The 12,465-nt window shown below is 41.0% G+C and overlaps 1 protein-coding gene across 1 annotated transcript in view; it reads left to right on the top strand.

The window, feature by feature from the left end:
• LOC144781955 (cytochrome P450 2G1-like) overlaps positions 1 to 9,161 on the top strand; it is a 691,701-nt gene extending 682,540 nt beyond the window's left edge. Inside the window, exon 9 of the mRNA XM_078661045.1 lies at positions 8,813 to 9,161. Coding sequence (XP_078517171.1) covers positions 8,813 to 8,994 — 182 coding nt within the window. The 3' untranslated portion in view covers positions 8,995 to 9,161. The remainder of the gene's footprint in view (positions 1 to 8,812) is intronic.
• The last annotated feature ends 3,304 nt before the right edge of the window (positions 9,162 to 12,465 follow it).

The following is a 12,465-nucleotide window of genomic DNA, read 5'->3' as shown; positions in this document are numbered from 1 at the left end:
GGAGCTTAGAAGGGCTGAAAACTTTTTCACCAGGATGTTATTGAATCTCCCACTGATCACTCCTTGGCTCCCCAATGTTTGGATGTAGGTATTTATCTGATTAATTCCAATCTGATGTTGAGACCACTGCTGTATTGGCACAGGCCATAGAGCGCAGAGGAGTTAGAGTTATATAGGCTAGCCTTAGGGGCTCTTCACAGGTCCAATGGTCACGTTAAGGTCCCCTGGCTAGCCTTTATCCAAAATATGCTCTATGAAATTGGTTTTCCCTCTCTTTGGGAGCTTCCTAATGAAGCTAGTTTAGTACCTCGCTCACCAGTGGTGCAACAAACCCTGAAGGGGCCCACTACAAGGTACATGGAGGGCCCCCTCTCTGGATTCAATCACGAGCTCTCATGCCAGAATACTGTGCTGAGGGGGCCCCCTGAAGTGCAGGGACCCCCGCACCATAGCGACTGCAGGGGTCTATGTTATGCACCTGTTTTTCACTGGTTGAAAAGCAATTTAAGGCATACCTATGCGTGCGGAAAATAAGGAGAATCAAGTCTGTTAGCCTCACAGACATCAGTTTCGATCAAAAAACTATTCTTGTATATGAATCGTTCCTTGACATCATTCCTGTTTGCTTAGCAAGGCTACTTTACCTTAAATGTAGATATGATATATTGCCTTTAAAGAGCTTCTGCACAAAATGGGGATAAGAAGAGCTGTATTACCAGTATGTGTCCATCTTGTAAACGAGAGGAAGATGCATTGCACCACATTGCATTTTTATAGTGACTATTCATGGCCACGTGTGAAATGGCTTAAACCAGTGTGAAAGCTTTGGGGTTTTCGGCAATATTTAACTGCATTAAGAGTCTTACACTCTAATACAACTGAAGTGGTTGTTATTGCGCTTGCTAAATTTCTCCATGTGGCTTGGCTCATTTGGAGTCAAAACTGTCTTTTGCTGAGTGAACAAAAGTTTTTGCTACAATCCATGCTCGTGCCTTGGATTTGATCAGTATTGTTTTTTTAGTTCAAATGGACCTAAATATATTGGTGATTGCACAGTTGTACATTAAGAGCTCTTTACGATGTTGAGCATAAAGCCTCCAACTGACACTGACTCTGAATCTGGACCGACCGACTTGCGGTCAGTGGTTCCAATGGCCAGATTATGATGAGATCGAACACTGTTCGGTCAGAGTCCCATTGTTCCTCATGGGAGCTCTTGATCTGCCCGACAACCGGCTGTATCACAAGCTCCTATCGTGAAATGGGGTGTTTGCAGAAAACCCTACAACCTGTCACAGCCACCCATGGCGACTGCCTCACAGTGAGGTTTTTACAGGGGGGGTCCCTTTGGTATCCCCTTGGCCATCACCCATAGGCCACAGGCCTAGTGAGCTCTGCCAGGGGCTCAAAAAGTCACTTCCAGACAGCCTTTTTGTGTTGGACAGGCCGGCACGGAAAGGCTGTTGGAAATGGACATCGTAATCCTGAGGACGGAACATCTGTCCATAGGGTGTACGATGTGGTTCCGACAGACAGGAGTACTCCGTGAGTTGCTCAGAACTTATTCGGAATGAACGTGTGGTTTACATTCTGACCGCGAAAATTGTAATCGGGAGGTCGGAATGTAAAACGAACGAGTCGGTCGGAAGAGCTCTGACACGGTCGAGGAGATTCCGACTGTTGGGAGGATGCTTTCCGCCCCACATCATAATGAGCCCCTTAGTGGGGAAGGTGGCTGTAAAGTAAATATACGAGGTCCATTCACTTTTTAGTGATTGTTTCGGACCGAATTGTACAATTGCACTTTATAATGTTTTAGTCCTGACATTTTGGAATCATGTTTTAACTTATTGTCTTTTTTTTTACTGACTACATGATATTTCAGCTTTGGCTGGTAACTGTACTTGATTGTTTTATTATGGTTTTATGGATCTTGGTATCCGAAGTAAACTGAAACTGAATTGAATTTAGAATTCAGCTGAAAGGTTACCTTTACATTGTAAAGACATACACACGTGTCCCTTCCCCATAAGCCTCCATACTGGTTACTCATTACAATAAACCATAATTATCCAGAGGTCCATAAATGAAAATTACCAAATACTCACTACCTAGGAATTTATATTCCAGATTAGCACTGTGACTAATCAATTCAGCTTAGAAAAAGACAACAGTCAGTGGCAGTATTTTCTCGCTTCAGGTTGCCTAATAATGAAATTCTCGCGCAGCAAAAAAAAATAGCCAACTAGCTATTACCTACCTACCTGACCATCATGGACACCCTGATGCTCTATTTTCTAAATGACATCAAACAAAACAATAATTTGACCTTCTCTGTCCACAGACCGAAGTCATAGCCAACCTGCCAAGAACGTAGGGGTGAAAACATTTAATATTGCCTTTGGACAGATATTCTTTCGGCCCAGATCCACAATAAATTAATATACAAAAAAAATGAGTATCCCACAAGCAAACACGCTTGTTTTAATTCTTCTTCATACCTACTTAATATTGTATGCAATTCAAGAAACTCCCTCTAAGGTATTGCAAAAAACCCGTATGAAACAAAAATACCTTGATTTATTAACATCCAATACCTATCATCCAGCGCATGACCTGGTCCCCCTTTTCAACCCAATTCAAAATTGCAAATTCTTTTTCAACACCTACTCAAAACTATATGTATTATGTATGATTTACTGTCTATTTGTATTTCTGTTAGTTGCCCATATTTTGGACGATAGCCCACAATACCTTATTTCTTTAGAAACTGGTAATCAAATGTTTGCAATCTGTCAACTTTATAATCTTCTCCCTGCCTAATAACCCTATCAAGCATGTGTATGAACTTACCACCCACTCCCCACTAGCAATGTCACCGAACGCCTTTAATTCCAGGAAAAGAAACTAGGAGGAAAGCACAGAATAGTGTTTTTAACAAGAGAATATTAATATCAATAAAAAGGAAAACAAATTACACAAACATTGGGTAACAGAGTAGCATTCTACTCACCATATAGTAATGTAATGGATGCACGTTGTTACAACGCAGGTTGTAACAACGCATACCTTTACCACGCGGCCGCTACAACGCAAGTCGTTACAACGACTTGCGTTGGAGGGCGCGGATTTAGGATTTTTATAATTTTATATTCCAACACCAGTCCCCGTGGATACTAGGGAAGGTGTTGGAATATACATTTATAAAATTCCTTATCCCACAGCGCCCTCCAGCGCAAGTCGTGGTAACGACTTGCGTTGTAACGGCCGCATGGTAAAGGTACCACGTTGTAAAAGATTCGTGGTAAACGTTGTTTACCTAATGTAATGCCTCATCAGGGATAGAAATTTCTATGAAAATGTATCACAATTAAATAAAAACCTTTCCTGATTTTCCTCTATTTGTAATCAGAACAAAATCAGTCTTAGACTGTTCGCTTTTTTGCTTTCTAAACTGTAAACTCTGGAGTTTCACTGGGGTCCAACATGATCCCCATTCTGGTTAATGTCTACATGCAGTCCTTCTGAGCTATTATTATTATTTTATTATGCAGCGAGCAAGTCTCATGTGAAGAAACAGTTGATTAAACACTTTGAAGACCCTCTGTTGAATTTCAGCACCCACCAAAGTATTCCTTTGTGATAAGGAGGAGCTGAATGAACAACAGTCCTCTGAAGCTCAGTGTTACCAAGATAAGTTCTTTTAACCAGGACAGCCTGAGGTCCCAGGTATGAGGTCAGACCAGATGGGCTTTGCATCTTATAGCATGGCCAAGTATAAAAACAGTGTATACGAGCCGGCTGAATTTGTTTATTTTGAGCAGCTTTCATCAGGTGAGGCTCCTCAAGAAGATTCTAATATTTCTACCTCAACTTCTTTGAGCAACTGCCTGCTCCCAAAAACTAAAATAAATCAAGAAATGATGGACATTCAGAATATGGCATTGAGACTTTTAATCCAACGATGCACATTTTATCATGTATCATCAGGCTTTCACTGCTTACAATGGTTAGCTGTGGGACAGTGCACTGAATTAAAAAATATATGCCTTTCGCACTGGGCATTTTATGATCTTGTATCTAAGTGCAACCTCTCCATATTACTTCCCTATGATCCTTTTCGTTCCTTGATTCTGGAAAGGTTTCCTGGTAAAAGTACTCTCTGCGTGGGGAAAGAATCATCTCCGTCTACACCCAGAAATGTTGGACCTGCATTTTGTTTGTCCTATGTCAAATTATCAGCCAGGAGGGGTTTGGAAAGGCACTTAGGACACATTTATTTGGTTAGTTTTCTATTTTCTATTATATGTGTTTTTATGCTACCACTTACTCTTCCTACAAACATTTTATTTGCAGCAATCTTTGCTCATCTTGACACCATCGCACTGTTTCCGTTTTACCTCAACTGTTTGTGCTGTGGCCCCTAGTGCGTTTATTTTATTTGTGATTAATTTCAGAATCGCTTCTTTGTGCCTGTGAAACACGCTTAGCTTTCCTTGCAAACTATTTCTCTGCATCCTTTGTGACGTCTTCACTAAGATGTCCAATTCTGTTTTTTTTCTTTCACTGCCAGGGACCTCTGCTCTTGTGTGACAGGTGTTGGTTTATTTGCATTGTTGCTTTCTTTTTGTTTCTTATGCATACTATAAAGCATCCTTGCAAAATTAACTGTTGTAGTGTTGAGGTTGGATGTCACCATTTATGTCTTGTGTACACACACACAGTCAGACAATTGGACCTCAATTGTGTATGAGTCTCTGCATCACAGCTGTTGCATTCATATTGCATTGTCTGAATGATGTAGATATTCCCCGCTTTAGAAACATCCAAAGCAGTTACAGAAATTAGCAAAACAATTCTTGTAAGTCAAAACAAAATCTGTGAGGCTATTCAATATGGCTCATGAGCTGTACCAATGAATCTTCCCTGTTAGTAATCAGTTTCATTGTCATGTTCTACATTATTTGGCAGTGATTTTACAATTGCTATAATTTTCCATATTAGGGCAGATGTGCTCATTGTTCATACAACACATAGCAATATTCAAATTAGCTGCATTGTGCAAGGGTGGAAACACAGAACAGACCCATACCTGCTAGGATTGGTCTGCTGTTAGTGTCAACCCTTCTGCTGGCTCTCAAAATAGGGATCCATGATTGTTGTAGAGCCTCGCACCATGGAACAGACATAAGAGTGTGCTTTTTAGCATACGACTTGTAGTAGAAGCATACCCTTCCAGTACAAATTACTATGTCTAGACAAACTAATTAGATGTATGTTGTGTGCACTGCAGCACATATTCACCGCATGGCATGTTTGGGGTGATGACTGATTGTAAATGCCTGCTTCAAAGAGGCATTTTTTTAATGCCAAGTCTAGTTAGAATATTGGGTTTGTGTCAAAACGGAATGTATCAAAACATAAGCGAATTTGTACAGGTCCAGCCTAGTAAGGTCGCGAAGATACAAAGCAGCACATAGGTGGGTTTGCTTTAGAAAAATAAAAACATTTCCATCACAAAACACCTTTAGTGTTAGGTACTTAATACTCATCCAAGTATATGCATTAATATTTTGTCACTTTGCGTCAGCGAAAACCTTTATTCATTCTGGGCCAATGCGTTACGTCAATCCAGATGTTTCACCTATCAACAAACTAGCAACATGATTTTTGCCCTCATTCCGAAAAAATGCTTTCTTTTATTTTATGATGCTTGTGCTGGATTATCTACTGTTACCCTGTGTGGTTTGGTGTGTGAATTTCCTCAAGGCTGGATAGCTGTAAGATAGGTGTAAGAATGGTAGGCTTGGCACTGAAACAATACTTGGCAAGAAGTGGATGTGTTTTGTTAATCTCTTATAGCTTAATTCCACACATGTGGGTGTTTCATATACATCACCCTCCTCCGACTGCTCCTTGATTGATCCTTTGGTAATTGCAATTGTGGGCGGACATGGTCCATTTTATATGCATATCTAATGGGAAAAGAGAAGCCTTTTGTCACACATAGTAGTTTTATAAATTAGCATTAGCATTCTTTAGGATAATAGTTCTATAAATGGCTAGGCATGCCTTCCTAAATGTGAGCATCTTCAAACATCTAGCTGTGTAGGAAATGGGGCACCTTTTTAGTTAGCTTTATACATTGGCCTAAGGTAGGACTCAAAGATCAAGTTAAGGTTTTAGGGGCCCGATGTAGGTCACCAAATACCGGTAGGTAACGGCCGAATTCGGGCGTTACCCACCGGTATTTGGTGATTGAGATGTAGGGCCATTATTTTACAGATTCGGTAAATTTACCTAATCGGTAAATTTACCGATTCTGTAAAATACCGAATCGGTAATTTTACAGATTCGGTAAATCCCAGATGTAGGTAGCACTGTTTACAGTGCTACAGGCCTTCAGAATTCGGTATTTTATCACCCAATATAATTGGGTGGTAAAATACCGAATTTAGGTGTACATGCACATCTGTGCATGCACATCTGTGCATGTACACCTGTGCCATGTGACACACAGACATGCCCTTAGGGCATGTACGTGTGCCACATGACACACAAGCCTGGAATTGGGGTGCTACAGGGTGTCAAAGTGACACCCCGTTCACCCTTGCAGGATTCGGTATTTACCGAATCGGTAAATACCGAATCGGTATTTCCCATTGATTCCTATAGGCTTCAAGGCCCATAGGAATCAATAGGAAATAGCGATTCGGTATTTAGCGATTCGGTAAATACCGAATCGTACAGAATCGGTAATTTATTACCTACATCTGCCTGCTTCCGATTTACCGACTCTTAATTACCGAATCGGTATGATTCAGTATTTAAGAGTCGGTAAATCGGAATTACTTACATCGGGCCCCTAATGCACTAAAAAGTATTCACAATGCAAGCCACACTATAGAGATCATTGGCAAGCATATTATATACACCACAGAAGGAGACAAGGAAGAGTTTTAACAGTGGCCTTATCAACCTGTATTACAAAGTGTTAGATGTTACAGGTACATATTAGAATATATACACATCAATGTCCACCTATGGGAGCTGTGCACGGAGACAATTAAAGCAATTTGTGGAGTTGAAAAGTTGAAAAAGTTTGCAAGGAAAGTGCAGAGAGTGCATCCTCACTTCTATAATAAAATAACCCTTGTGAGGGACACAGTCTGTCAGCACTTGAAGCTGGTGCGGGTATTCGGCTAAAACACATTTGGAGGCAATTATGTTGCTAGTACTGGTCGAACAATGGTAGATTCTTAAACCTATCCTTATTAAGAATGTTAGGACCTCCTTTCAAATTGAGTTCTAATTTTGTTTCAGAGGGCAAATATAAATTTCCACCAAAACAGAATTACAACTCAGGTGAATACAAATTGCAGATCATTCCTTAGGTGCAAAAGTTGGAATGGTGCAGTACGTTTGCACTCATTAACTACCGCACCTTATGGTATTCAGATTGTGGACCAGCAGTTGCAGCACCAAACTAGCACCAGTGTTAGAATGAACAAAGAGGCAGTGCATTCAAATTGTAAAATCACATTGACTACTCTGAAACTAGGCACAACTCTGTGTCCACTCTGAACATACAGAATATTTGTGTGGAGAAAAAAACACGATGCTATTTCAAATATGCAAGAAAAAGAACAGAATTGCGGAAAAGTATTATTAAAATCAGACCCCATCACCACTTACATACATACAGCTCCTCAGCTCGAAATGCTGTGGTTATTTACTAAAAAATTGTCTAATAAACTGAAATCCATATTTTAAGGAATAGTCCAATATTCCCTCCTTCATACTTTCTGAGATCTTGTCCTCATTTGTTGGTTGCTTTGTGGGCAAAGCAACAGCACAGTGAAATTGAGTGCCCTCTAGTTGTGCCGCACGTTAGACAATTGCCCGCTATTTCATGTATATTAGTCAAGCCATGCCTCTTCGTGATCACTTGAGACTTCATTTCTTCATTTAGGTTAAAGTGATATTTTCTAAGGAATATGACTGGAGTTACTGAGGGGCATATTACCAATGATTAGCGATATTTATCGCTAACGATGCTTAGCAATGAATTTTTTAACGCTAAGCATCGCCGGAAATTATCGCAGAGATAACTTGCTATTAGCAAGGTTTATCTCAGAAGTGATAATAATCCTCGCGCTAACTGCCAAATGAGAGATTATCGCTGGAAAACCAACGATAATCTCTCGAAGTTTGGCGTTAGCTTGATGATAGGGGCTCACAAACTTAGCCATGATATCCACCTTCCATAGGATATCATGGCTAAGTCAGGAAAATACCAGGTGTAAAAAAAGCAGTGCCAACAGCGGTTAGCGCTGCTTTTTTTTATCACTAACAGGGTTAGCGAAATCCTTGATAATAGGAGAAATGTCGCTTAACAACATTTCTCCTAATATTTTTCTCTGGAACGCCCCTTTTGCATCTCATTAGAGATGCAAGGGGAAGCGAAGAGAAAAAGGGCGCTAACATGCGAATTTGCGTGTTAGCACCCTGTTGCTGATAGGGAGATAATTTTATCTCCGCTTTTTTGGCTTTTAAAGCCAAAAAAGTGGAGATAAATGCCTTGATAATATGCCCCTGATTTCACTAACTGTCATGTGATATTCTGCAATAACTGCTTGGCCTAAGTTGTAATGTTCATCCCACGCTGATGGGGATATTGGCACACAATGTTCTGGTTAATGCAAGCAGACTTCAAATGGAGTCCGAAGTTTAATGAATCATTGGAAAGTCATTCAGCACATTAAACTAATAAAGGCACTCTACTAAATTGTATTTTTTTCATGTTTTCCAGGTAAACGGAGTTGTCCGGGAGAAAGCCTAGTTCGTACAGAGTTGTTTCTTTTATTCACTAACATCCTGAAGAATTTTAACCTAAGATCTCAAATTGACCTAAAAGATGTTGACCTCACCCCGGTTGAGAGTGGTTTTGAAAATCTGCCACCACCATATAAGATATGCTTCATTCCTCGCTAAGGGCACAGCATGAATGGAAGAGATAGGCCTCTATTGTAGTACTAAGACCTGTGATTAAGCTTTTACTTTAAAGCCAAATATATGATAATACTTATGTTTTGTGAATTAATGTTTTTTTCACTGAATTTGTAAACCACTGATATAAATAAAGATTATTTCACAAATTATAGGTTGCTGTAAAGTGCTTCCAAAATTAATCTTAAGCCACAACACACTGTGATCCTTGTTTGCACTCTTTACTCGGTTATATTTTGTGCACTATTATTTATTATGACATTTCATTACATTCCTGACTAATGTTTATTAAACATGAGTTAAGCTACAGCAGATGTAAGTGTGAGCTCAAGAATGAAATGCTTATTTAAAAAAATTAATTTACGTCAAATCATGCAAAAATCCAATAATTCAGCATATAGTCAAGAATGTAAACAGCTCCCATGGATAAGTTTTAAGTTCTTTCATGGAACATCAACGGCCTGCGTACCAGTCCAAGAAAGTGGAAGATTATGCAGTACCTTCGTGATTTTGACGCTCAGGTCCGTATACTTCAAGAGACCAACCTCACAGAAAACGAAATTCTTTCTCTTGTTAAAAAAAATAGGTGGGTCGATTTCTGCGTATCCACTACACAAAACTCTAACACGAGAGGAGTGGCGATTATCTTAAAAAAATCTTTGAAAGCAAGGCTGGTTGGTAAACTCGCAGACCCTGAGGGCAGATGGCTTATTGTTTCGGTAGTTATAGCTGGGGCCCTGGTCACCTTAGTGGGATACTATGGGCCTAACCAGGATGATCCATCAGCTCTGAACTTACTGTTTTCCCATCTCCTTCTTTATCCGGAACCGATTATTCTGGCCGGAGATTTCAATGTGGTTTTTGACCCTAATTTGGATAAATCTCCGTCGAATAGACCGACACTTCCATCTAAAATTAGGGCCTTTCTAATCGAAAAAATGAAGGAGTTTGGATACGTGGATATATGGAGACTCAAATTTGGGCTAAAACAGGGCATTTAATTTCGTAATTATAAGCATCATCACCAGTCAAGGATAGATTTAGCGCTGGTCAGTCAGGAATTAGTTAAATATGTGCAAAGTGTCTACTTTCTTCCTTTCCATCTATCTGATCATGCAGCCCTATGCTTGGAATTGGTTGGCCTGTCAAAAAATACATCTAGAACATGGTTGTTTGACCGCTCCTTCCTTAATGCTCCAGAAGACAATTCCTTTTTAAAATCAGAAGCACAAAGTTTTTTCGACAACAAAATAGGGTCCGCTTCCCCAGGTTGTGTCTGGGATGCATTTAAGGCATTTGTGCGAGGCCTAATCACCAACAAGGTCTCGTATAGAATGAAGATCTATAGGGACATGGTCACCTCGCTGGAAGCCGATTTAGCTAGGGTGCAGGAGAATATCCAGTTACATCCCACAGCACCATCAGGTATTTATGAAGATTGGCAAAATAAGCTAATCACATTAAAAGGGGAACTGGGCTCAACCCTAAATGCACAAGTTCTCCAGAGATGGGATGCCAGTAAGATGGCCCATTTTGAATATGGAGAAAGTGCAGGTAAGCTCCTGGCATGGAAGATAAAGACAGATCGAGTCAGAAATAATATAGATCATATCAAAGTTGAAGGAGTGGCCCACTCGCTAGATAGTGATATCAGAAATGCCTTTCGTGATTTTTTTAAGGACATCTATCATGAGGACAAAACTATAGAGGCGAGGCAAGTAGATGATTGGCTGATCGGAGTATCTCTCTCTTCTCTTTCATCTGACCAGAAAACTACCTTAGACAGACCCATTACGAACAAAGAGGTCATTAGAGCTATCACAGATAGTAATAAGGGCAAGGCATCAGGTCCCGATGGCCTCCCTTCCGAGGTCTACCAGGCCCTATCACCAACAATAGTACCCTCCTTAACCCAGTTATTCAATCAGATCTTCCAGGAGGGTTCATTTCCACCAGATTCATGGAATGATGCTTCAATAACTTTGATATTGAAGCCTGGTAAACCAGCTGATAGCTGTGGCTCATATAGACCGATCTCCATTTGAAATGCAGATTATAAGCTTTTTACATCTGTCCTTGCCAGAAGACTGGGGGAGGTGGCACCCTGTATTCTACATCAGGACCAACGAGGCTTTGTGAAGGGCCGCCAGCTCTTTGAGCTGACTTACGATCTACTGGGAGCCATAGATATGGCAACAGCGGACTCTCTGCCCCTAGCTGTTATCACGTTGGATGCCACTAAGGCCTTCGACAGGGTGAATTGGGCATTCCTGTCGGGGGTCTTGGGGAAGTTCAACATAGGGGAGCGTTTCCGCAGAGCAGTGAGTCTACTGTATAGGAACCCCACAGCTTCTTTATTGGTCAATGGGGAATTGTCAGCCCCTTTTAACATCACTCGGGGAACCAGGCAGGGCTGCCCCCTCTCCCCTCTCCTATTTGATTTATATATCGAACCCTTTGCCCAGCGGCTGAGGGACGATGTTAACATCAAGCCTTTTATCTATGGGAGATGGGAGAGGAAAGTAGCCCTGTACGCCGATGACATTCTTATCTTCTCTTCAGATCTGCGTACAGCACTTCCCGCGGTCATCGCACTGGCACATAACTACGGTGAGATATCTGGATATCAAATTAATGCATCCAAAACCGAGATGATGCTATGGAATGAGGCTGAGCCAGTGGCAGGGGCTCAGCTAAGTCAGTCTATGCGCTATCTGGGTCTCACTATCGTAAAAGACATAGATAAGATCGTACAGCTGAACTTTGATATTGTTGCGAGGGAGTGTAAAAGGCTTATGAGGTCTTGGTCATCGCTCCCCCTTTCCATCTTGGGTAGAGCTAACTTGGTTAAAATGTCTATTTTACCCAAAATCACCTTTTTGTTCAATACCGTCCCGTTATACTTTGAACCCTCTATTTTAACAAAACTTCAAGGCCATATTAGTTCTTTCTTCTGGAATGACCATATACCACGGATAGCATGGAAAAAGATCAGGCGTCGCAGGGAAAAGGGGGGCCTGGCAGCACCTGACTTACAACTTTATGCCTGGGCTTTTCAATTTTCCCACGCCAGGATGTTGCTTAAAATGCCAACCAACGTAGGGGTAGGCATTATGTTTGCCGCACTACTTAGAGGAGAGGGAGTAGGCCAGCAAGGTTGTTTGCTTAAAATTGGGGATCCTAAGTTTTTTAAAAAGGTTAAATTGAAGATTTCGTTGGGTCTTACAAGGACATGGGTTAAATTAAGAGGTGCCATTAAGGTGGGGTATTATGCAAGTAGGTCTCCACTGTGGGACTCTCCGGGTTGTTCGGCGTGGCTTCTTGATAGCTTGACAAAACCCTTGAGAGAGGCTGGTCTGGAGGTCTGGGGGGACCTTTACCTAGACGGTGGCTTGCTACCCTGGGACTACTTTTCAGCTAGAGTGGGGTTGAAGCTATCTAGATTTAAATATCTAC

The sequence above is a fragment of the Lissotriton helveticus genome, chromosome 9, assembly GCF_964261635.1.
Source record: "Lissotriton helveticus chromosome 9, aLisHel1.1, whole genome shotgun sequence".
In the NCBI taxonomy this organism is placed as follows: Eukaryota; Metazoa; Chordata; class Amphibia; order Caudata; family Salamandridae; genus Lissotriton; species Lissotriton helveticus.
Note: the sequence above shows the minus strand (reverse complement) of the source record. Positions and strands in the feature narration are given on the sequence as shown.